This window comes from Perognathus longimembris, chromosome 12, assembly GCF_023159225.1.
Source record: "Perognathus longimembris pacificus isolate PPM17 chromosome 12, ASM2315922v1, whole genome shotgun sequence".
NCBI classification, from domain to species: Eukaryota; Metazoa; Chordata; class Mammalia; order Rodentia; family Heteromyidae; genus Perognathus; species Perognathus longimembris.
Window position 1 is genome coordinate 59,877,533 of NC_063172.1, and position 27,446 is coordinate 59,904,978.

Genomic DNA, 27,446 nt, shown 5'->3' on the forward strand with positions numbered 1-27,446 from the left:
AACAGAACTGCTACAGTCCTAGTGATCTCCCTGTCATTGTCTTGCTAATTTCAAATAGCAGCATGAAATTATTGCCTGTTATCATGTAGTTTATTATCACATGAACTCTTCTGAGCTTGTCTTTGCTATGCATCTCCCAGAAAGGAGTGCTGGGGTTTCATGTTAAATGTGCAAAGGCAGTGACAACCAGACAAGGGGTGCCCTGGTATGAATCGGGCAGGGCCATATTAACAGGCTGTCCGAAATGCAGGGCTATGAGCTCTTGTAAATAGAAGACTCAAGGAATTAATGTTAGGAAAAATACACAAAGTGTTTTTTGTTTTTTTTGTGGGTGAGGTACTGAGACTTGAACTCAGAGCTTGGGCCTTGTCCCTTAGGCCTCAGATTTTCATTCAAGGTTGCTGCTCTACTACTTGAGCCCCAGCTCCAAATTTGGCTCTTTTTTTTGAAGGTTAATGGAACATGAGTCTCATAGACTTTCCTCCCAAGTCAGCTTTAAACCATCAGATCTCAGCCTCCTGAGTAGTTAGGATTACAGGCATGAGCTACTGGTACATGGCTACACAAAGTATTCTAATTCCTTTACTCTTCATTCAGAAACTATCAGTATGTAACTCTAATATGTCAAGTATTACTAGGCATAGGTGATCCAGAAAGGAACAAGAGTAAGTAGTGCTTTTAAGAACTCACTATCAAGTGGACAAAACTGGGACATCCTGGCTCTGGTATGCCACATGCTACAGGAGTGACAGCTAGATAGCTGTGTGGGCACTGGCAAAGTCATGGTGCATGTTACTTGGCAACAATGAGAGAAATGGAAAGTTGGAAGCAAGGAAGGGATAAATTAATGAGAAAGCATTTGTCCCAGAACTAAGGAGGTCATTGAGTAAATGGAAAAGAAGTGACATATTCAAAAGCTAAGGAAGAAAATAGTATTGACAGTATCTAGGATTAGCGGATGTCTGAGAGATAAGGGAACCTTTCTAGTCTCCATTCTGTGTGTTCCTGGTGTTAACACGTAAACTACAGTTGATACAAGAAGTTTGAGGGATGAGGAAGTAGGCTTGAGGTCAATAATTGCTTTTTGATGAATTGATACACTGAGTTGGATCTGCTCTCTGGGATGGTGTCTAGTGGGGTCACAAATCAAACCTGAAACTCATGAGTTATCTGCCCTAGGTATACGGATGCTCTTCAACTTTTATATGAAAATACATAATAGGAAATCCACGTCAAATGCAAGTTACAAGAGCCTAGGAAAATGTGTAATTGCTGCATTTTATTATGCTAATCAGCTCCCATTTGCTATAATGAAACATCTGAGATAATTAATGTATAGAGGGAAAGGTTTGATTTGGGCTCAAGGATTTAGATGTTCCAGCCCACCACTGGTCTGCCCCATTGATTTGGGGCATCTGGTAAACCTGGTGGTTGGCAAAGGCAAGTAGGCATGTAGCAAGACACAGTGCTCACCTCAAGGCTAGGAAACCAAGGAGAACTGTGGGGAAGGGATTGCAATCCCAGAATCCCCTTCAAGGGTAGGGCCTTCCTGACCTGAGGGCTTGCAACTGGATTTACTCCCGGGAAGCTGCATCTTCTCCCAATACTGCCACCATGTGGAGAAAACCTTTAGCATATGAACCTTGAGGGGACACTTGTCCAAACCACTGATTTGCCATTGTTATTTTTAACCTTGAGATTTGAGAACTCAGGCAAAAGGCAAACTTCCAGTAAGGGTTATGAATGGGGAAAAGTATAGAGAAACTGATGAGAAGCTAAAACAGTACTGAAATATGATCTCATGTCAGGAAATTTACTATTTATCATTCACTAGGATGCTCAGAATTAATAACAAAAATCTATTCAAGCTTAAAGTGTAGTTACACTTCACAGAAAGGAGGAAAGTGGAAGGAAAGAAAGCAAGAAGGATGGAGGGAGGAAACACGGGAAGCAAGAGGGTTTGAAAAACCAAACAGAAGGTAGAGTGTATTTTATTATGTGTAATAAAAACCAATGTCAGGAAGAAACTGATTTGTTGAAAAAAGCTAACACAATCAAGTAACCTAAACTTCTCCAAACTGGACATGAATTTTTTTTTTCTGATTCCTGACATTAAGGGGTCATTTTTTATGTAAAAACTACCAGTCAGTCCTTTCCTACCTTTTCCCTTCTCACAGTAGAGCCCTTGAGGCAGTGGTGGTAGGAGCACAGTCCGTGTGTGTAAAGAACTGGAACAAAAAGTTTCCCACATGAGTGGGTGATAGAGAGTGGAGAGGAAACATGGAAAGGGCATCTTGGAATTGCCGTACATGAAGAGATCATGAAGAGAAGCAATGGCAATCAAAATGGTTACTAAAATAATACAACATAATATAATCTTGGTTATGTTTAAAAAGTTCTGGCAAAGAAAACCAAACACCTCTTATTTTCTTTGATACATTCATTCACTGAAATATACTATGCTATATACTATAGTACCATATAATATATACTATATACTATAGTACTATATATTATAATATACTATCGTGTGTCTCTGGCTAGAGAAAGGGACTTGACTTGAATAGGGAGAGGACTAGACCTCCATAGCATGAGTATTTGAGTGGACTCAGAAGATTCTGGTGGAACCCAGCTCCAATGGGAAAATTTTCTTCTGCTTTGTCCTGCTCTCTGGCATACTGGCATAAATTTTTAAAAAATATTCTTTCTATATATTTAGTACATACAACAAGATGTTCTGAGAAACCTATAGACAGTAAAATGGCTGCTACAATGAAGGCAATGAATATATCCATCACCTCACAGTCATCTTCCCCCCGCCCTTGATGTTAGTGCTATGCTTGAACTCTGGGACTGAGTGCTATCCCTGAGAATTTTTGGTTAAGGCTAGCACTCTGTCACTTGAATCACAGCTCCATTTCTGGCTTCTAAGGGTCTCACAGACTTTCCTTCCCTAGCTGGCTTTGAACCATAATTGTCAGATCCCAGCCTCCTGGATAGCTAGGATTATAGGTATTAGTCACCAACACCAGGGCAATGCTTACCCTTTTGTATCTGGCTCAAGAGCAGTCAAAAGTCTCATAATGCCAGGTGCTGGTGGTTCACACATGTAATAGTAGCTACTCAGGAGACTGAGGGTTGTGGTTCAAACCAGCTGGGGCAGGAAAGTGTGAGACTCTTATTCCACCAGAAAACTGGAAGTGGCACTGTGGCTCAAAGTGGTAGAGCACTAGCTTTGAACAAAAAAGAGCTCAGGGACAGCGCCCAGCCTCTGAGCCCCACTACCAACACACACACACACACACACACACACACACACACACACACACACACACACACACACACACACGGCTTGTTAAGTCAGTATACTAAACGAAAATCCCAAATACACTGTTAGGTCATGTTGTGTGTTGGATCGGTAGATTTGCTCTCATCTTCATATCTACTACTTTGAATCTTTTTCAGTTCCTCATTAGATGCACTGAGTTTCATAGGAGGAGTAAATCCCTGAGGGGCTGTTCTCCCTCTTTTCCGCTGACTTTCCCTTCGTTGGCCCACTCACACACCATCTTACAAACCATACAGGAGCAATCCTGCAAGTTCACGAGTTATCAAGCAACATGGCCTCCATAGAGACATACACAAAGAGAAATACACAAAGGAATCCCACACTGCATAGTTCAAATTCTATCCTCAGTAAGAAAAAGTTACATGGTCTTGAATGCACTAAGTGACCAGCACGCTTACTGCTCTGATAGCAGAACACAGCCCATATTCCTACAAATGGTGCTAGCGTGTCATGGAAATGTTACACATATTTATTACATCCTTAGTTTTATTATGAAACAGTATTTTAGACATAAATGCTGCTGACCAATTATAAAGCTATACGCTTAAGAGGTAAAGAATCCATGCAATAGATAGAGCCAAAGAGCCCTTTGGGAGTGTCTAAAAGAATACCATTAATTTTTACAGTGTATTTTCAGGGCTGGAGCAGTTCCAGTGTTGGCTTTCTATAAAAATCATTTCAAGTTTAGAATTATGCTATATGCTTGCAGCAACATCACAGAAACAGTAGTGCACCATATGTTGCTACTTAGCAACTTACTCTATAAGTCCCAAAGCATGTACTGATTTGAAAATTGAACAGGAATTATAATTGTTGAGTGTGCTATGAGGCAAGTTGTCTCGGATTATTAAACTATGCAGATGTTTGATGTAATGTAGGAAAAAGAACAAAACTATATATTTTTTTCCTGTAGGATGACTAAAATCTTATTTATGACTGCCTCAAGGGGTAAATTGATTAAAATTCCCTAAAAGAATACCAGGTAATGGATTCTTGAATATACTATATTACAGTAAACAAAAGGCATGTTAAGTGTAAAATTTAGCTAAAGCTATTTAACTTATGTAATTTGTGAAGTTTATTCTCCTCCAGGGTACATATTATCTTACATTACTCTAATTTTTAAAACAGCTCTTTTAGAAAACATTTTTGTATATTCTATACATTTTAAAAATAGTTTGCTTCTGGCTCACAAACCTGCCATATCTTTGAACAGCACAAATGTATTTGGATCTTTTTACTTCTCTTTTATATTTACATTTTTTCCACCAGTGTTGGAAATATTCTTAATAACTCCTGACAGACATATTAAAAATATAATGCTAGTTGTTTGATTTCAGTAAGGGCTTAATATTACCCATTGTACTTGAATTTAGAAATCTAAGGAGCTGAGTTGTATGATGCATATGTTCTAAATTTCCAATCCTTTATCCAAAACTCTTTAAGACAGACATAATGATTCTCTGAAAGGAAGCAGCTGCTTTATAACAGTAATCATTTATTGAGTTTGTGTTTCTACTGTTTCAAACAAATTCAATTAGCCCTTACACTTCAAAACCCTAAAGGCACCAAAGAGATGGTACGGGCTTGCTTTAATCTAATCGTAATACTAAACTTGTCACTACAGTTTTGGGATTGATGGTTAGAAGAAAATTAATAGTAACATTTTTCATTTTTTAATCAAACAGTCCTATTTAGAAGTACCTATGGATCTAGGAGGCTACTTAGTGGATTGAATTCAGCTAAGAAAGAAATTCTAAGTGCATAGCTTGCCTTCCGAAGGTATTCTTAGGACTGATCGACTCAATTGAATGGGAGGAAATGCAGGGTCTTTGAACTTTAGGATGACCTTTCTGGCTGGACAATGTAGAAGAGTGTCTAGAACTTGTGCCAGAGGAGGCAATGATCATAATGATTCATAAATAAATTCAGGCTTCATGGAGATGCAGGCCTGCCTGTTTTTACTTAAGCAGGAGACATTTTGCTCATGGGCTGCATCTCTAACATATACACATTGGATTTAATTCCCTCACAACAGCCATGAGGAAAAACAGTTTTGTATTTCGCTCTGCATACCTCCCTTCCATTCAAACAGATAACTAACTACTGGAAATTACCCTGCTAGAATTTAAACAGCAGTGACTGATAGGTGAAATTCCAAGCAACTATTATTTTACCGTTCTAGAAAAAGAGAAAAAAAGGTTCGTGCCCACTAAATGCTCCTGTGAACTCTCCCTACAATCATTTATTCACTTATTCATTTTTGGCTAGTGTTCGTATGTTTTATGTTACACTGGCACTCTAGAGCAGTTATAATTTTGCTTTAAATGCCCTCTGTGGATTAAAAGGCCTGGCCTTAAGTATCGAAAAATAAATGACCAAGCATTTACTTTTATAAATGTAACCATCTACATTCTCATTGGACTTTTGTGTTGTCACTTCTCATGATTAAATACCATGTCAACCATTCCCAGTGAAATGGATACAAGGTGCCCTTGAAAGCTTTCAATCATATCTTGCTTGGGGGCTTGAAAACTAACCCCCAACACATGCACTCCACCCCAGAAGATCCTAAAAGCAGTGTATTAGGGCCCAGAGACTTTATGATGTTGGTGAGGAACGTAACATGCTGTTGAAAATGGCCCCAACAGTTGATAATTAAAGCTATTTGTGACATGTGTTGCTTATAATGATTAACTTGTCTACAGTCAGAAGCGCAAATAACCTGCACCTGTAAAGACTTTATTTCCTAAAGGTAAAACAACTGTTTAGGAAAGATCACGCTGGCAAAACAGCTGCTTGCCGTTCTGGAGAGAAACACGGTAGCATCTTTTCACAAATGCCAACTCTGGTATTTTATCAGCTCTATCTCATTAACTGGAAACAAGGCTTAAATGCTTTGTTTATAAATTATGATTATTCCTGATTGCAGCAGTTACTGATAGTGCGACTCATTTGCAATGCAACTCTTTGAATTTGTTTAATTACAATTTGAAACAAGGCAGAGAAGATTAATTAACCCACCTGGCTGGCTGGCACATACTCCTGGCTCGGCTCTGTCATGTTCATGTACATGTTCTCACCGTCAAACTGCGAATAAAATAATAGTAAACATTCAGAGATCTTGACTGTAGGTATGTTTTGTTTTTTGTTTGTTTGTTTTTTCACTATCAAACTGGAAAACAGTAGCCATACAAAAGGAAAATGCTACGCCTAGTAATATGAAAAATCTGTCACAGCACGCAAGCCCCATCTTTTCTTTGATGTTTCTGTTGTCATCCTTACTGACCCTGGATGTCAGTGATTTGGAGTAATTAGTGCTCCAGTAATTACAGCAAGCAAGCAAGAAATGAATGGTTTCCTTTCATCTGCAATCTGTTTTAAAACAAAATGGCTCATTTTGCACGCCATGTATACATATTGCAGTTCGATTGTAATGAAGAATTAAGTGAATGGCATGGTTTCTGAAAGAAAAGAATAATGAAAAATAGCATAGAGGCACTGCCCACTGCATTCCGAGTTTAGCTCTGAAAAGAAAAAAATGGAGCTTTCATAATAGACAAAAACTGGTCTCACCATCAAAGCCTTCCAATTAAAAAAATTAACTTCATCGTAATATTCTTAAACAGTATATGCCATCATAACCATGGCTTGGAGTGGATAGAAGAATAATGAATAGCAACAAAAAGCTATAGGCCCAATGATTACTTTTTTTCTCTCTGAAATTTTCCAGAGCTACAGAATGAATGTAAGGATGGCAAATGCCTAAAAATTCAGTCACACATTTGCAAGTTAGAAAGACAAGGGAAGGAGGCAATTTTCAGGGTAGCTCAATTGCTTGACTATTAAACAGTTCAAGCCACAGCCATAACAACAACAAATACTTTTCATGATTTTAGTTTTCGAAGGCAGTAATCACTCCTTTCAGACTTAATCCTCTGCTATCTTTAGTCCCTTGATAAATGGGCAAAGCATTCCTCTTTAGAGAAAGAACTTTTCCCAAGGTAATAATCAAATGGACAAATATAACCAACTTCAAAGAATTGGTTTTGAATATCACTGAAGTAGACTTTTTAGACAAGGAAAATGAAAAATGCAAAAAGTTAGTTTTCAAAATGGATAGAGGTACAAGTGCATGCTAGTAGAGACACTTTATATACTAGCATATAAATATATACAATGTTATATTAACAAAGAAACTGTATAATACACATTATATTCCATTATCATTTAAATTCATATAAAAAGGTTATCCAAACACCAAACTCTTACCAAGGCCTCTGAGCCTGGAGTCAGCACTAGGGGGCACCTCAAAGATTTACAAAATCCTCCTATGTTCTAAAAGTAAAATCCTTCTAGACACTGACACACGCACTGAATTAAATTCAAACAGTCAAAGAATTCCTCACCTATCATATATCTCATGTAAATTACATATATCTCATGTAAATGTAAAAAACTTATCTAAAAAGATATGAGATCATTGATCCATTACTCTGGTGGTTACCAGGAATCAGAGATAACCCAAGGAGGAAGGAAGAGCTGGACATTTTGGTGGCAGTACTGAGTAACTTAAGAGCCTTGAGTTTCAGTGACTTACCCAAGGGTGTTGTTCCATGGAGAGACCAAGTTCAGCCTAAAGGCAGTCTAGCTGCCTTTCCTTTCACGTAACAACTCAAGACATGACAAAGAACTCCACCGAGCATTTTCCAGCCTCATCCGTTGTTGGAGAATACTGGATTGTTTGCAAATATTTTTAATGCTGAGATGCCAAAGCACAGTTTAAAATATGGACAGTTTCTTTGACTGTAACGAACTAAAGCAAACAGAAGTAGTGAAGTGAATCAATTACTCCACTGCCTGTGCATATTCTATAAATGTGTTACTTTCTATTTCATCTTCTCTAACTCATTTTCTAAATCTGGTGTCATTCTCAAGCCAACTAAGACTCTGAAGTTTTGTTTTTAGTCTATCCAAAGTGTAAGCTAATTGAGTACATCATGTTACTGCTTTGGATAAAGACTTTTTTTCCCTCAAAAAGTACCAATACTGAAGGAATTCAGAAGCAAGGCTGAAATGGAATTTTACAATAAAAGACCTGAGGTTATAAACAGTGTAACTATTTTTCTGAGTAATTTCTACATTATAGTTTTGCACTCTATACATACTTTCACTAGTAAATATTAGTTGGTTTAATGATCGCCACAATCCTATGTTAGACATTATTATCATTACCTATATTTTACAAATTATAATACAAAGACACACAAAGAACTTTAGATGCTTAAAATCACATAGCTTAGAAGAGGCATGACTGGGATTCAAACCTAAGCAGATGGACACATGCTCTTGACAACTAGAGCATATCAACGTAGTCTGAGACAATAATGAGAGAGAGAGGTCAACTCTAAAAATAACATTAATAAATCATTACAGCAGAATAAGAGCTCTGTGGTTGAGCATCTCTATTCTGAAGACTGGAAATCTGAGATGCTTCAAGATTCAAAACATTTTGAGCACTGGCATGATGGCAAGGCGTGGGAAATTCCCCAGCTGGCCTCATGTTGCCACCAAAATGCAGGTGTGCTACTTTTACTTTAGAAAATTACCTTCAGAACACACACACACACACACACACACACACACACACACACACACACACACACACGGTATGAATGTCTTGTTTCAGATTAAGGTCTAGTCCCAAGATATCACACTAAATGGATATAAATATTCCCCAATCTGATAAACTATAAGTTGAAGTACTTGTGTTCCAAGAATTTCAGGAGAAGGGGTGTTTTAACCAATAGCTCAATGACCTTCAGATATTGTGTAGAATTTGTGTAGTTTTGTGAGGTTCCCTCCACACACAAAGAAAAGTTTCAGAGTACATTGACAATTTAGTAGTTAGCCAGGAAGAATGGCCCTATTTGGTTAAAAGCATGTAGGGGTTTTGATGATTAATTTTAATGTGTCAACTTGACTAGGCAGGTAGTGCCTAGTGTTCAGTGTTATCTTGCTGTGTCTATGAGAGTGTGTTTGGATAATACTGGTATTTGAATTGGTAGAGTTAAGCTGGCGGCCCGGCAAGTGAGGATCATGCAATTTGTTGAAGGCCTGGATTCCTCCTTCTAGACATCTGAGCTGGGACATCAGGATTTTCCCATCATCAGACCTAACCAAGACATTGCCTCTTCTTAAATCTAATTTCAAGAGGTATACACTCCCTTTCTCTCAGAACTCCAGCTTGCCAACTGCAATGGCAAATGCTGGGACTTCTCAGCCTCTACAATCATGAGCCAATTCTTTATAAGAAACATCTCTCTCTCTCCCTCTCTCCCATCCCTCTCGTGCTGGTCCTGCTGCTTGAATGGTGTCCCTGAGCCTTTGCACTCAAGGCTAGCATTCTACTACTTAAGCCACAACTCCACTTTTGGATTTTGGTGGTTAACTAGAGATAAGTGTCTCTTGGATTTCACTAACTGGCTAGCTTTGAACTGTGATCCTCAGATCTCAGCTTTCTGAGTAGCTAGGATTAGAGGTGTAAGCCACTATTGCCCAGCTAGAAGAAATTTTCTGTCTATGCTTCTCTCCATCTCTCCCCAAGTACACACACACACACACACACACACACACACACACACACATTGTTGATTTTGTTTCTCTTGAGAGCCTTAATAAAAGTAATTTCTTTGATTACAATGAGAATATTCTGAAATCCTTCAAAAGCATATTTCTAGTGAGAGAGACATGGTGGTACATGCCTGTAATTCAAGTACTTAGATAACCGAGACTAGATGATTAGTTTTAGGCCAGCCTGGACTATACAGCAAAATCAAAACTCTGAAAAACAACAAAGGCAAACAAACCCCTCCCTCTATATTTCTGAAGGGCTTACAGTGTGCTATCATTTCTTTCCTGCTGTCACTTGAATGTTGTTTTGCTCTGAGTCTGGGGTCTTGTTTCCTAAAATGCACATTTTTATGCTTATAAACACCATGCACGTTGACTCCCATTGTTCATAACACCTTCCTTCCCTTCTACTTCTTGAAATATTTCCTAGATACTTCAGCTGCCTTAAATTAAGTCCTGGCCATCTTGAATCTCTGGGCTCTCCATCTTTGAGCTAGTTCTGTCCATAGACTACTGCTGCATTGGACAGTGAGCTACCAGAGGTCACAGTACACATTTTAGTTATCTTTAGTGCCTCTTAGTCCTAGGGTCAGCACAAGGCAAGTCCTTAGAAAAAGTTTGTCTACTTAATGAAATTTGAACTGTATTTGCTTGATTTTTTTTTTTTTTTTGCCAGCCCTGGAGCTTGAACTCTGGGCCTGGGCTCTCTTGACTCTGAAGTTCTTTTATTTAAGGCTAGTGCTCTACCACTTGAGAAAGAGTGAAACTTTTGGCTTTTCCTGATTAGTTTATTAGAGATAAGAGTCTCATGAACTCTTGGTTGGCTTGGAAAAGTGATCCTCACATGTCAGCCTCCTGAGTAGCTAGGAGTATGAGCACGAGTCATGGCCCTTGGTTGTATTTGTTTGAGTAAATAAATTACTCTCCTAGAAAAGAGAAGCAATTATTTTGTGTATGTGCTGGTCCTGAGGCTTGAACCCAAATACCTGGGTGCTGTCCTTGAACCTTTTTGTTCATGCCTAGCTCTCTACCAGTTGACGAGGAGCAACAATGAGAGGGAAAAGATGAAAATTTCAGATTTGAGACTGTTGTGTTTTGGTTTCATTTTTCTTTTTATTCTTTTCTGAGGAATTGGGGATGGGTCCCAAGGCCTAATATACAGTAGGCAAACACTCCACCACTGGGATACACCCTCAGCATAGTTTATTATTTTTTAGAAAGATTGGTTCAAATTTAATAGCCAATTAATACTGGTTGGTATAGGAACAAGCATCCTTAAGCAGAAAAAAGATAAAGTACAGGAATAACCAGGGCATCACTGCAACACTGTATTAACTCGTCAAGATAGTTACTTCATAGGATTTCATTTCATATGAAATATATGGATTGTGCAGGAATCAGGAAATGTAGCTACACAAATGTGCATGTCCTCTTTGGGGAGAATTATGAGATGCCCAAAAATGTATGTATCAAAGCTGCCCCCTCATTTTCCTTGTGATTGGAGGCTGTGGCTGAAGGAGAATATCACATCCTGGTGCAGGCTCCTCCTTTATTAGGCCAGGCTTATTCCCCCTGTACTTTTATAGGTCACCTGTCTACACCTTGTCCAGGAGATGTTACTGGGGTCTCTACAGGACCTCTGTTTATCCAACAATCTTAAAAAAGGTATCCTTTGTTATGGACTTCTCATTTTAAGTAGAGTAATAATCCTCAAACTTTAGTTTGAAAAGATCCCTGGGACCTTCTATCTGAACCTCTTCTGTCATGACAGAAGAAACAGACTGATAGTTACACAGGCCATCTGGAAGCAGCAGCAAGTTTTCCAGTCCTAATAGGAAAGTTGTCCTTATGAAACACTGTTCTATATCCTACTCATCAAATGTGGGAAGAAGACTCCCGTAGCTACAGATGCTCCTCGACTTACAATGGGGTAGAAGCCAGCATTAAGTTGAATATTGTTGTCCAAACTACATGGAATACACCTAACCTACTGACCACCCGAGCCTTGCGACACTGCACACTGGAGAGTGTCCGCTGTCTCTCTCACCAGCTCCTGCCTGACTGGGAGTTGTGACTTGTTGCTAGTGTTGTTAGAGAGGACTGATTGATATCGCTGACCAAGGAAAAGACCAATATTCAAAACTAGAAGTATGAGACTCGGAATATAGTTCAGTAATAATGTGCACGCCCAGTACCAATGTTATGGTTTATATTGAATGTTTATCATTTGCACACCATTATTAAGTTGAAAACTAATGAAGTTAAGCCAGCATAAAGCACATGAATAAATGTCTGTATATGTAAATAATATGGCATGTTCTCCTGCCCATCAGATCTGAAGGCACAGCACTGTACATAAGTGTATCCTAATGATCTAGACTCCCTCCAGGAGGATGCCATATTACATCATCACTATTAGTAATTACTTCAATAAACTTGTTTCATTAACATAACTAATTGCATTTTCTTCCTCCCTGTGTTTATAAGAGTTATTTAAATTCTTAGAAGTCAAATGATTTTAGGCATCACAACTTTTCAAAATACATGTAAGCATAGGAGGGCTTTTAATTTCCATGCACTCTCAATTTAAAACCTGAAGCAAGGTTTGCAAGAATAAATAAGACTAAATCTAAATGTAAATGACATCAACTCAGGATTACCCTTTCTAACCAAGTGCTTTTATTCTCTTTATTGTGTTTTTATTTCAAAACACCAGGGGATGCAATCACATAAAAAGTCATTTATAATCTTCTACTACAGTTTTGGAAATTGTTTTTAGAGCATATTAACCAAACCCATAATCCCAAAGAGCTTTTCAAACTAGGTAGTTATTATTTCTTCTATTTAAAAACTGAAAGTAGACATCTAGCACAGTCTGACCATGGTGAATGGTGAGTAAAATTAGGCAATATTAGTCTGCCCAAACCACTAAAACATGAGAAATCAAAGACAGAATGTGAACTATAAATCAATCATTGGCAAAGGTACAGAAAATAAGATCTTTTTAGGGAAACCATTAAAAGAAAACCAGAAAACTGCTGCTGAGGGAGGAAAAAACCCCAACTGGTGGAATTTATAAAACACTACCACATTGTATTCTCTACAAAGGAAAAATCTTGACATTCTGGGGTGTTTTCTGAAAGAATATTTGATACTTTGATTTTTAAAGAAGTAAGCTAAAACTGGAATTGTTTAAGCAGGGGGTTAATTTGCCACTTCTTAGGAGATATGTTGTAACAAATCAGAATGAGAGAGGGCAATAAGCTTAAAATGTCCTTGTGTGTGATGTGTACATGTGCATACATCTGCACGAGTGTGCGCACGTGTGCGCATGTCCGTCCTGAGGTTTGAATTCCCGAGCTTTTGTGTTCAATGCTAGCATTCTACCATTCCAGCCACAGCTCCAATTCTGGCTTTATGGTCGTTAATTGGAGAAAGTCTCCTCAACTTTCCTGCTTGGGCTAGCTTCTAACGGCGATCCTCAGATCTCAGCCTCCTAAGTAGCTAGGATTACAGGTGTGAGCCACCAGCACTTAGTTAAAATGTCTATTTTTGTATTGCTTGGCTCAATGTAAGTTCACAAGTCACTGATTGTGACACATATGGATGTGGGGATGTGTGTGTGTGTGTGTGTGTGTGTGTGTGTGCACCTGTAATGGAGCTTGAACTCAGGACCTAGGCTTTTGTGCCCAAGACTGGCCACATCTCCACTTCTGATTTTTTTGTCTGTTTGCTTGCTAATTGGAGAAGGGTCTCGTGGACTTCCCTGCCCAAATTGGCTCTGAATTACCATCCTCACATTTCAGCCTCTTGAGTTGCTGTAATTATAAGGGCTAGATACTGGTGACTTTTGCTATTGTATTTAGAGCAAAGCATTTGGAAAGCTGAGTATAAAAGATGGGCCCATATGCACATAATGAGAAATGCTGTTCATAGGCTTAGTAACAGTAACATCCAGTAAAACATGGTGCACACAGCACCAGGATACTCATCCTATATGTCCTCCCAGTTCTCTTGAGTCAAAAGGCCCTAGAGAGAGAATGCTTGTCACTGTACCTCCCAGTTTCAAAGCTGTACATTTTTGTACAATGCAGTCTCAGAACAGATGATCTGCATGCTGAGATCAACGGAATGAGAAGTCGTGGGCACAGTGAGCTGGACAAGTGGCTTCCACAAGCACAGCCAGGCTTTGCACAGTCATAGGACAGAAAGTGGAATTACTCTGCTAGGGCTCTGTATGGATGTGTATTCCAACCAGGTGCACACAGAGCTGAAGGAAGGGCAATCTCTGTGTAGGGATCCTGTCACTGTATTTGAGTAGTAAACACAACACTACAGCCCTGAGTGGAGTGGAAAGGGAAAGAGCCAGAGCACAAATGACTGCTTGAAGAGAGAATTCTACAGCTTAGAATCCAGGCTACTTTACAATTGGATTTAGCTTCCTGTTTTTGTTCCAATGATCTATTTAGTGAAGGATTGCATATCAAATTCCCTTGGTTAACTTGGAAAACTAAAGTATTCTCAATAATAATGCCATGCATTTATCCTAAAATTGTCTTTGGAAATGGCTCCTCCATAACGTGAATCTCAAAGAAAGGAACAGAAGTTCCCCCGGCTCACAAAAGAAGGGCTACAACGCACTGGGTTTTATTGTTATTTTTTAAAATGCACTAAAATTATACACTTGAGTGATCACTGTATTGTTCTTAGCGGTCACCCCACTAGTTCCACATGTAAAATAATGTCTTCATGGTTTCAAACCAGTTTGAGAGGTACTTTCTAATCTCATTAAGTATATTCAGACATTGAGTTTTTGTCATGACAGTGAAATAGTGTGTATGAGGACCCTGGTTTTATAGGTAATAAAATTAAGATTCAAAACAATTCAGGAAATTGTTTACAGTGTGTCCCATCTCACTCTACTCAAATAGACTCAGCCTGCCTGATGTTCAGGCCTTTGCCAATGACTTTTATTCCAGGAATAGCTGACACCATTCTCAGGGGTATACTGTCTCATCACACCTAGAGACCTAAATCTCCCCACAGAAGACACTAAGTTCTTCCTTTAGGGGCTGAGGAAGTCCTGACCCTTCAGCACCTTCAGGGGTGGATAAAGTACCTCAAGAGTTCAAAAGCTGCATCCTGATCTATATGGAGACATCATCACTCAACTCCAGCAACTAGCACTCCAGCCCAGCAACCAATGATGGCTGGAAATATGCACTGTTGGCTTCATTCCTTCTGTCTTCTCCAGCCTGTGTCTTTCTGCTCCTTTGGACTTCTGGGGCTTGTACTTCCCGGCTTAGCACAAGAACTTTCACTCTACCAGATGTTTTGGTCTTATGTATACTAAGACAGCACCTAGAGGCATTGATTGGTAAGTGAATGTATTCTTGATTACAATGCCACAGACAGACATCTTATTCTTTCTTTGTTCTGCTTTCATTCTGTAATGTTTGGGAGTCATTCACTTGATTTCAAGTTCTTATGCAAAGATAGAAACAAACTTATGCAACAATTACAAGTACAAAAGACTTCTTATACCAACAACGCAGTACTCTACTGGAAGGAAAAAATAAATTTCTGAAGAGTTTCATTAACCTCAAATTTTCAACACCAAACAAATCATTTTCTTTGTGTATTCTTTAAGATTTAGAAAAGAGTGTGTAGATATGAACTTAACTATAGAAAAATTCTTTTGAGTTTAAGGGGAATTTAACTAGCTCAAAACACGCATGATATACTCGGGGGATTTTACACGAAAAGGCCATCACAAAGTTTCTATTAACAGAAAACAAGGAGCAGAGCTTTCAGATTCCATGCACAGGCTTTGTGTTGTTGTTGTTTTTTAAATGAATTCCTAAGTATTTTCTGAAATTTTAAAGCTGTAAAACTATACTGCACAGTTGAAATTGAACACTCTTCCAAATGTTTAGCTCAGAACATTCCTCTAGCTCGTCTTGTTTTAGACATTTTTATTTTTCTGACTCTATCTATAAGCAGAACATTTAAAAAGTACATTAAACTCACTGGCCGTCCTTACCCAAGCTCACTTATTTCCACATTGTATCAGCTATCACCTCATTTACCACAGTACCTAAATCCAACATAGAGGTGGAATAAAAAGTATGAAAGCAATTACTTTGGGGATAGTTGGCTCTTTTATTGCAGCTCTTCCTTTTTTTAAGCACAGTGAACGTTTTTCAGTATCTGACATGAAGAGAAAAAGGTGAGAATATTTTTGACGCATGTCTGGTCTGGAAAAGGATGCTCGGTTCTGGGAACCTCAAAACAAGAAAAAGGAAGTTCAGGGCACTGAAAAGATTATGGGAAATGAATGACAGATGTATTAAATCAGAATAACAGTTCTTGGACTAGTTACGTGAAAATTGGGTGGGCCTTGAAAGAAGGCTGAGAACAAAAATTATTAAATGATTTTGAGATTAAACATGATAGTACCAAATTAAAGTACACAGAAAGTGTAGGGTTGTTAAAATGGATATTTTCACTTCTCTATCACTATTACTCAGACAAATAGCATTGTGACTAAGTATAACAATTATGTTACAGGAATAGATTTTTGGTAATTAAAATCTCTTATTGCTAGGACAGGTGTCAAAAATGTATTTTGGTGCATTTAGGGCAGAGCTAACCAACTAGAAATAAAAGAGTTCGCTTCCATTTATTCCATAAAGAGATCTTTGACATTTACCTTTTCAGATTCCAATTTCTGATTCCTAATGAAAAGATGATAGCACTTTAATGAAATTCAGAAAAAAAAAAACACAGTAGTTCTGTAGATTGTTGAGGTTGAGTATGGATCTGTCCATTGTGAGAAGAAGTAAAGCTCTTAGGGAATCTGAGAAACTATTCAAAACATGTATTGTACCCAAAAGAGTATAACTTTGCATTTTTCTTTAGCATATTCTAGCATTATATGGATGCACTCATTTTTGCCATCTCCTTTAATATGTAATTCATAACCTCATATAACTTTCCCTGCTGATATTAATATGAAGATGGAATCATTTTCCATGCTTAAACTTAACGCACAGCTACAATGCCCTCTTCCCAAGGCAATACTATTTTACATATATTTTAGAGTTTCATTTCCAAGGGTTTTTACTTGTTCATTCCATCCGGAGAAGTTCTACCTATACCCCAGACAAATTCTTCCACTCCCATTTGACCATTTTAAGGCAAGGCTGTAGCTTTTCTAAAACTGCTTCTTCTTTCCCTATGGCATTTCAAACCATGATCGTTTTCAGAAACATAACTGGAATTAAATCTCAATGGCTCATTGCTGAATTCAAGATGGCAGCTCCCATTGAAAACCTTATTTATTCTCTAAGGCAAGGGATAGCTGGTTTTCTTCATCTTCCTTCCTGGAATGACACCCTATAATTCATTTTTGTTGAAAAATTGGGAGAGAAATTTTTACCACATAATGGCATAAGCATGTGCCACCCAGTAAAATTAAATAATAACTGACACACTCCAAGATAAAATGTGATTATGATTAATTCATGTGCCAATTGATTAATTAAAATGCACATTTGGGAGCTTGCTTATGGACATACACATGTTGATTTATTTGGTTCTCACAATAACCCTACTGTGCAGGCAGTATGCAGGCAATAGTCATGCCTTCTTTACCTATAAGGAAACAAAGTCCTCAAAAACTAGGCATTAGCCAGACACCAGTAGCTCACACCTAGCGACTGAGGTCTGAGGATCATGATTTGAAGTCAACCCGGGGAAGAAAAGGCCACAAAACTCGTACCTTCAACAAACTACTCAGAAAAAGCCAGAAGTGATGCTGTGGCTCAAATGACAGAATGCTAGCCCTGAGCAAAAGAAGCTCAGGTACAATGGCCAGGCCTGAGCTCCAATACACAGAACGAATACACACACACACACACACACACACACACACACACACACACACACACAAGACATCACACAAAATCTAGGCGTTTTATATTTTGATTATCTCGTCTGTTGGGTGTCACTGTCTTTCTTGCTTCGTGGTTTGTATATGGCCACACAGTCCCTGCTTCTTGACCTTCCCACCAATGTATAATATCTCACTTCTTCCATCTTCCTGTTCTTTTCATATTTCCTCACGATAAGATGATCATAGGATTTATCATTCAATTTGGAAAATTTCAGAGTTTGAAGGGAGATAATCATGATGTGGCAACAGGCACGAACTTGGACTCTGCCAGCCAAGGGGAGTCTTCTCACTAGGAGGTATGCGTTCCCTGATATCCCCCATGACGGTGACGCCCTGTGCTTGCATATGGGATCGGTGATGTCACGTGCTTGTCTCAACCACTGACTGTCCTTGTCCTTGCTAGCGTCTCATCCAAATCTCTCTGCACTGTCCTTTTCCACTGCCTCTTACATCCAACTATAAATGTGGTAAGGTCAGGAGCTGTCTTCTTTATCTTCCTATCCCCAGAACTTAGCCTCTGTTAGCACATTTTGTTTATCCAATGACATTACGTGATTAAATAGAATTCAGTGCACTAGTGTGACATCTAAAAGTAGTTCTGATATTTTACCCTTTAGGATTCTGAAGTAACATTTATTTCCGATGCATTCTTTTCTCAATCAGTTTTTGTCCATGAAAATAACTGATCCTCCAGGGACATGAGATGGAAGCTTCCACAAACTAAATTCCATGTCAGTGCTCTATTTCTTCCTGTCTTATAGGAGACAATTTGTCTTCACTCAGTCTAGTTTGAATAATTTGAAAGCTCATTTTATGAGAATTTAGATGATAACTAAAAGCTTGTAGTATAGGATAGGGCAGTCCTTGATCTCTATCATTCTGATGGTCCATTCCATTCAGCAGATTATCTCCAAATTTTGTTCATGCCTACACAAAGTTGCTTGTGATCATGGTTCTGCATGATCGACCAGCATACAAATAAAAGCCAATGGGACTGGCAGACAGAGTGCAATTCATTCTTACCCTTTCCCAGGTGGTTTGTGGGTAATTAATTCCAGGCTTCCTAAGTATGGCACCAACAATAGAAGCGAGGAAAGATATCATCAGGAAGAGGTTTGAAATAAAAGACCCAAATAGGAGTTGACATTTTCTAATAGATTAGTCTTAGGATCAAGAGTGAAAATTATACTTTCTCTATGTAATTATGTCAAATTCAAAGAAGATACATCAAAGACGTTATAAACTGCAAAGCCCAATACTTATATATGGTGTGCTACATTCTGGAAACTATGGTACTTCCCCCTGTTGGCTAATTTATTTGACTGTTTCCACCAATAATTGGAAAGAACAATAGGTGGAAAGTAGTAGAAAAAAGTGAAATAAGTATGCTCTGAATTCGTCTGTAAAATGTATTTGACATGGAAAATGATATATAGACCGATTTTTATCTTGATATATGTAAATACAGCCATCTCATAAGAGATTATAGGAGAAAAGTATTGGAAGGGACAAAAGAAAATAAGAATAATAACAAACTGGGCATTGGTGGCTCATCCCTGTAATCCCAGCTACTCGGGAAGCTGAGATCTGAGGATTACGGTTCAAAGCCAGCCTGGTCAGAAAAGCACTCATGAACCTATTATCTCCAGTTAGCCAGTGAAAAATCATAAGTGGAGCTGTGGGCAAAGTGGTAGAGTGCTAGTCTTGAGCAAAAGACTTCAGGGACTGCACCCAGGCCCTGAGTTCAAGCCCCATGAACAACAACAGCAACAACAAAAACAAAAACAAACAAGAATAAAAACAACACATGGAAACTTTTGTGGCTCATCATCCATGGACTTGGATAAGGATACACATTCTTTGTATATGAATATATTTATCTATTGTTTGTGTACATACTGTTTTGCTTTTTATGTTTTTGTTTCGCTAATGTTTAAGTTATTTTGTATTACCCAGGTCAACCGCTATCAGGATATAATATTAAAGATGGCTATATTGATTATCTGAAATTTCAGTGTGCTCTGAAACTCTTCTCTTACCTTATTCAGAAAATACAAATAGGAAACCACATAATAATCACACTCACTAATATTATACCAAGGTAATTTATTTCCATAGGAATTATGGTATTAGACAGCTTGTCCTAACAAAGTGCAATGTTGTATATTTCAACGTAATAGTATGATATGGAATTTTATTTTTCATAGCTAATTAATTTTATGCATTAAATTATCCATAAGTTAATAATCATTTACTGTATCCACTGAACTGATAATTTTTGTTCTAGTTCCATAGTCATGGAACCTAGCAAGAAACTTAAGCTGTTTCAATAAACAATTATATTCCTTATATTGCTTGCATCAAGGAAATGACATCATCTCTACTATCCTCAATCCTGTTATTAACCTTCTGTGAGGAGCAGTACATTATTAACAGCTTTTGCACATTTCATATTTGCAATGAAAGATTCTGGCATAATATATTTTTATAACCATTATGTAAATTAATATTAATGTTAGATTAAGTAGTTTCAAAATTTTTTGCTTGAAATACCTCCTAAGTAATTCTGAGAAGAATGTATATATTTTAAATATATCTAATGAGTCTTGTCTCCAGGAAATCCCTCAGTGTTACTTGAGATATTAAACTTGAACAAATAACTTAAAGCACATAGTGAAGCAAGAACAAGATAGAAACTAAACATTAGAACTGATTGAATTATCTAAAGTGGATTTTAATTTTAAAAGGCAGAACAATGTTGACTTTCTTCAGAAGTAATGCAACTTTCCACCAAAAGTTCAAGTGCCTATTCTCCATTTTACCTAATTTAAGCAACAGAAGTTCTTTGGATACATGATAGAAAATACCCCATATCTAATATTTAAAATCTTGACAATACCCCCATTGCACTCCGTGTTCAGGCAATGAACTTGCATTTGTTACAGTCCATTTGTAGCAGTGGTTTCAAATTTTCTCAAAACACTACTTTCTCCCCTTGACACAGATTGTACACTGTACTTTTCACAAAGTACATTTTCGCGTTGTCTGATTCTTGAGAAGAAGAGGCCGCCGGTAAATACACATTTTTACAAAAGCCTCTGAGGCTTCTTGCATTTGCTATTTTTTTCCATGTCCCCGCTTTATATTTTCTCCATTAGCAACCACAGACCACTGTTTTCAGACAAACATTCTTTGAGGTGGTAAGCTCCCTTAATGATAGGTTTCTGTGATGCCAACTGTATTAACTGTGCAACTTAAGCAACTCTATTATTTAAATAGTTATTAACATTTTCTTAGTTCATGTTCGATCTAAAGTTTGCTTTGATTTTGCTTTTCCAATTGCTTGATCACTGCTTTGCTCATTCTTATCTAATAATTTCTTAATGAATGCACAGCATAATCTGTATCCTTCTGTGTAAATGATTCTCAGCTGGGTGTGATTCTAACCTTCTCTGGGGAGGGCACTTGACATTTGACAACATCTGGAGATGCTTTACATTGTTACGATTGGTGGATGCCTCTGACACGTAAGGAGTTGAGGCCTTGGATGGTGCTCTAGGTCACACAATGCATAGGAGAGACCCTAGAGAATGGTGTCACTATGTCAAGCAGTGCTGCTGCTCAGAAACTCGGGTCTGCCCTGGGTTGAATTTCTACTTTGGGCCATTTTCTCCATAAACAGTAAGATGAGGGATGAAATAAGGACTCATATAAAAAAATAGAGGTAGCTCAAATTCTAAGTTGAACAATGTGTAATAGAAAAACCACTTGATCATGGCCTTAATAAGGCTATATAACATAATCTATAATTACCCAACTCTGATTGAGCCTATGCATTATTCTGGCTATTTTGAGTGTGGTCTTCTGAAGAACAACTAAAGAGCACTGATGATTACAGTCTCAGAACCCCGTTATTTAAAAATAAACACAGTATATTACATAAACTTTGGGGTTACAATTATTCTGGATGCCAAAAGAGTAACAAAATAAATTCTCCAAACTACACTTGAAAACTTCCACTTATCATGGTTACAATCTAAGAGCTCTAAGAAAAAATTAGTGATTTGTTAATTAGGATTCTATTTATTCTTCCCTGTGCAAAACTAATTATTTGTTTGCAATATGCTGCATCTTCATTAAAGTCATTAGTATTCTGAGTAGATAGAAGTATTAATTGTTTTTAATGGAATTGGAAGTTCACCACTATGTTTAAGCAGTTCTTAGGGCAAGTGAGTTTTCCACATGATTGAGTCTACTTAGAAAGATAAATTCTAGTCAACGGGCATATGAAAAGATGGCCATCTTTGCTCATCATGAGGGAAATGACAATCGAAACCACAACGGTATCACCTCACTCTTGTTAGAACGGTTATTATCAGAAAGAAAAAAAAAGTGTTTTCAAGGTTGTAGAAGAAAACAAAAGAAGAAGAACCCTTGCTTAGTGTTAGTGAGAATGTAAATTAGTTCAGCCATTGCAGAAAAAAGTATGGAAACTACTCAAAAGCGTAGAAATACATCTATGGTATTGCCTTAGCCACCTCATTCCTGCTGTACATCCAAAGGAAATGAAATCAGTATGTTGAAGAGACATCTATACCCCATGTTTACTGCAGTACAATTTACAAAAGCCAAAAGATGGCATTTACCCAAGTGTCCATCAACTGAGGATTGGTACACATACCAATGAGATACTATCTAGCCATTTAAAAAATGGTGAAATGCTGTCATTTGTGACAACATGGATGGAAGGAAAGATTGTTATGTTAAGTTAAATATCCAAGCACAAAATGATATATGGTCATACTCATATGTAAAAATGTAAAACGATTTTAAAAAATTCTATCATAGGAGTTGTGAGTACAATGGTGGTTATCAGTGACTAAGGAGAGTCAAGGAGAAAAGACTGATGGGAAAAGATTGATAAACCAGCAGTAAGCTATAGTTAGGTCGGAGAAAGATGTTTCTGATGTGTTAGTATATAGTGGGTAGCTATTGATAACAATAATGACTATATATTTTTAATAAGCTAAGGGAAAAAATGAACATTTCCACCACAAAGAAATGATAAATATTTGGGGGAATAACTATGCTTACTCTACTTTGAACATTATACAATGTATACATACACAGAAATATTAATGTATGGTATGCCACAGAATTATACAATTTCATATCAGTTAAAACTGAAAAAGGGAAATTGTTTTAGTAGGGAAAGCCAGTTAAATACAACCCATAGTATACATATGTTTCATGATTAAAGTAAAGCAAGCAAGGCACTGGTGGCTCACGCCTATAATTGTAAGCTACTCAAGTGGCTGAGATCTGAGGATCATGGTTCAAAGCCAGCTGGGGCAAGAAAGCCTGTGAGACTCTTAGCTCCAATGAACCACCAGAAAACCAGAAGTGGCACTGTGGCTCAAATGGTAGAGTTATAGCCTTGACTGAAGAGCTGAGGGACACTGCCTGGACCCAGAGTTCAAGCCCCTCTACCAACCCCCTCCCACAAAAAAAGAAAAGCATTACAGAGTGTTCACATGTAAATATAAACAGATTTAGTGTTGTGTGTTTGCACAGATAATAAACTCCATGGCAGCAAGCACTATTTTAAAACAATAGTCAGCTTTTCAATGTATCTAAAGAAGAGCCATCTACGATTAATTTATCTTCTAGAGTAGCAAAGAATTTCAAATCAATGAAGTCCTCAATTCATTCCACACATGTTAAGGCAATATATTTGTCTACTCATTTGACTGGTTAATGATCTGATCTCATCAGGTGTCCCCTGCGCTAGGGAGATTTCTCAAGAATAGGTGGAGAGGCCAAGAGACCCTAGGAAGCTGGGAGAGTCTAGAGAGCTTACAACTCAAGAGGTAGACCATGCACAAACGGATGAGTAGGTGGGTAAGCAAGGGAGACCAGGGAAACTTCAGTCTGAATGGAGTTCCATTATGTTGCAAGTGTTCAGAGAACAAAATTATGCAAAGCAAAATTTAGAAAAAGTTATTCTTAAGGATCTTCCAAATTTTGAAATGACAGACATTCTCTGATACTAGGTCCCACTTTTAAAGCTGACCAAGTGATTTTTCAGAAACACACACACACACACACACACACAGAGACAGAGAGAGAGAGAGAGAGAGAGAGAGAGAGAGAATTTGCTTGTAGACTATTCTAATAACCTTCGAGGATGTAAACTATCTTAGCATTTTTAAGTTTTTAAACCTATTCCCAACTGAAAAACTAAATACACTTGATCTTAAAATAATATGTTGTTTAGGTTGTTTTTAATTAAGGATTTTTCTTTTCCCAGAGCAATTATAGGTTCATGGCAAAATTAAGTGGAACCTACTAGAGACATACTCACCAGGAAGACTATGGATAGGAAGGTTGTAGCAAATGGATAAATGAGTAGGCGAGAAAAGGGAGCCTAGAGATGCTTGGGAAGCATAGAAAATAATTATGCTGGTGAGGTTTATATGTGGCCTACACATTTCGTGTTCATGTTCTGCCCTCCTCTAAAAGGTACAGTTGCTAAAAATTAAGACTTCCATTTCTAGCTCCGTACCCCACAGAGAATTGGTTGGATTTTTCTTAAAATAATATTAGGGAAGGGTTGTGGGAAATGCATTCCTGTTTAATGCTCTGCACATTTGATGCAATACCTTCCTAAAAATGTCTGTAAGTTGATGAGGGATATTTACATGAATTAAAATGTCAGTGGTTGGTTTTATAAAGAAGTAGTACTACAATCGTACTTCTTGGATCGTTCATACATACTCACACTGAGTTTCGGGGAATATGTCCAACTTTGCTCAATAGTCTTTCTAGGTTAGTGACCAGAATGTTGCAAGTGACTAAATATATATCATTTGGACAAAAAGTCCATTTGTGTTTCAGGCTATGTTGGTAGAGAACAAAGTAGAATACAGAACTAGCAATTATCCTGTTAATTTGATGAATATAGACAGCCACCTAGACATTTCAAACCATGAGATATACTTTTTATCTCAGTGATTTAATTTGTTAACTACCAAGATACCAATTTCATTCTGCTATGTATAAAAATATCCTTAACTTTTTCAGGATCTCCAGTATTGGCTACTTAAGGGAAATACATGCAAATATATGTATATTTTAGCATTAAAGCTGTATTTCTCACACATTGATATTGTAAAGTGAAAGAATGAAAGATAGATAGGGTGATGTTTTTCCCTTGCTTCTTACATAATTTGTAGAGACTTAAAGCACTACTGTACAGTCTAAAGGCAAAGTATTCCAGTCTTGGAGCCAACATTTTGGAGTTCAAATCCTGGCTTTGCCTCTTACTATGTATGTGATTCATGGCTTGGAACTTGTTACCTGTAAGATGAGGAAATGATATTGTCTGTCTTACAGGTCACTGTGAGGGCTAACTGTGCTTTACAAACTGCTTTAAATGCGACTCAAATCATAGGCAGCACTTTAAAAGTGTAGCTATTATCCTCATATTAAATTCATCATTAAGACTAACCTAAAAATATGAAGGTCTTTTGGGGATTATTAAATTTCTAAAGTCTGATTTTAGAGATGGTTGCATCACTGTAAATCTGGTAAGAAATCATCTAGTTGTTCACTTAACATAGAGAAATTCTATTATAATTAAATAATACTTAAATAAAGCTATTACTTAAAAACATATCATGCTGCCTTATGAGATAAATAGGAGAAAGACTGCAAGTAAGATCTGAAGAATATGGGAAGGAAGAGACACCATCTGCTGTAGCTAGAGCATGTCCCTTTCACATTTTCCTGTATAAGAAGTGCTTCTTCATATAGAAGTAGTGCAGACCACTGTCCCAACTGCAGAGTGGGCGGTGGTCTCTTCAATACCAGGAGTGAACCTACAGAAAATACTGAGAATGACTTCTATCTTGAGAACGTGCCTCAAGCCTACTCCTAAACCTTTCATTTCCTTCTACCTTGTTCTGTAAAACCACGGAAAATATATAGAACTACCACGTGACCCAGCAATCCCCCTACTGGATACGTATGATGAAGAAACAAAATCAGGGGGCTTGGAATATGGCCTAGTGGTAGAGTGCTTGCCTTGCATATAAGAAGCCCTAAGTTCAATTTCTCAGCACCACATAGATATAAAAAGCCAGATGTGGTACTGTGGCTCAAGTGGTAGAGTGCTGGTTTGGAGCAAAAGGAAGCCAGTGACAGTGCTCAGGCCCAGAGATCAAGCCCCAGGACTGGCAAAAAAGAAAGAAAGAAACAAACAAAATCAGCATCTCAAAACAACATCTCACTCATAAGTTTATTGTGGAACTATTCACAAAAGCCAACAAATACAAACAACTATTTTAACTATCTCAACTATCACAACTTAACTATCTGAACAATCAACTTAACTAATTGATGAACAAATAAAGGAAGTTTGGTTTAAAAAAAGACTATCCAACCACACAAAAAAGAATACATTTTGTTATTCATGAGAGTATAGGTGGAACAGCAGACATTTGTTAATAGAAGTTAAGTCAGAGACAGGGAAGACAAACAGAACATCATGTCACATGGGGAATCAATCTCATAAAGCTGAGAGTAGAAGAGAATATATCAGAGGCAGGGTGTGAGAGCAATGGGGAAAATCGGCCAATGGCACCAAGTTAGAGTAGGCTAGGAGAAGTAAATTCTGGTTTTCTACTGCATATAAGGGTAAACACAAGATAACGAAATGCACTTTATATTTCAAAAGAGTTACAGGAAACAGGTTCTGTTGGCTCATGGTTGTAATCATAGCTACTCAGGAAGCTGAGATTTGAGGATTGCAGTTTTGGGGCCAGCTGGGGTAGAAAAGCCAGTAAGACTCTTATCTTTGATTAACCAGTAAAAAGCCACAAGTGGAGATGTGATTCAAGTGGCATAGCTCCAGCCTTCAGAAAAATGCTGGGGGACAGGATATGCCCTGATTTCAAGCTCCAATACTGGCACATATACACAAAAACCCAAACCTATAAGAAACTATTTTGAGTATTTTTTCAATAAAGAATGATGAATGTTTGAGGAAATAAATATGCAACTGGATTTGAACATTACATAGTACATACAGATATGGAAATACAACACGGTACCCATAAATGTAGACTATGTTTTTGTGTGTCAATTTAAAAATGTCAAGTATAAACTAGTAATATTCTAGGTATCACTTTCCTAAGTTTACCTCACTAGCTGATGAGTTTTTAGCTTACTAATTATCTTGCTTATTAAAGCAGTACATTTATGACAATCCTACATTCCAGGGATATTCTATTTTTGTGTTATTTTATTTTATTTATTTATTATTTATTTATTTTTTTGGTACTAGGGATCAAACCCAGGATACTGCACTTGCTAGGCAAGCACTTTGCCACTGAGCTACATCTCAGCCCTTTTGGGATGTTCTGAAAACATAGGGCTTATGTCTGCTGATGGCCCAGAGCATCTCGGTTTGTCCTCTTCAAGTTGTTTTTTTTTAAATTAAACCTT

The 27,446-nt window shown here is 37.6% G+C and overlaps 1 protein-coding gene across 1 annotated transcript in view; it reads right to left on the minus strand.

Annotated features, from left to right (window-relative positions):
- The window catches only part of Tox (thymocyte selection associated high mobility group box), a 301,386-nt gene that overhangs the window by 142,007 nt on the left and 131,933 nt on the right, over window positions 1–27,446 (minus strand). Inside the window, exon 2 of the mRNA XM_048358446.1 lies at window positions 6,374–6,439. Within this exon, the coding sequence (XP_048214403.1) occupies window positions 6,374–6,439 (66 nt within the window). The remainder of the gene's footprint in view (window positions 1–6,373; window positions 6,440–27,446) is intronic.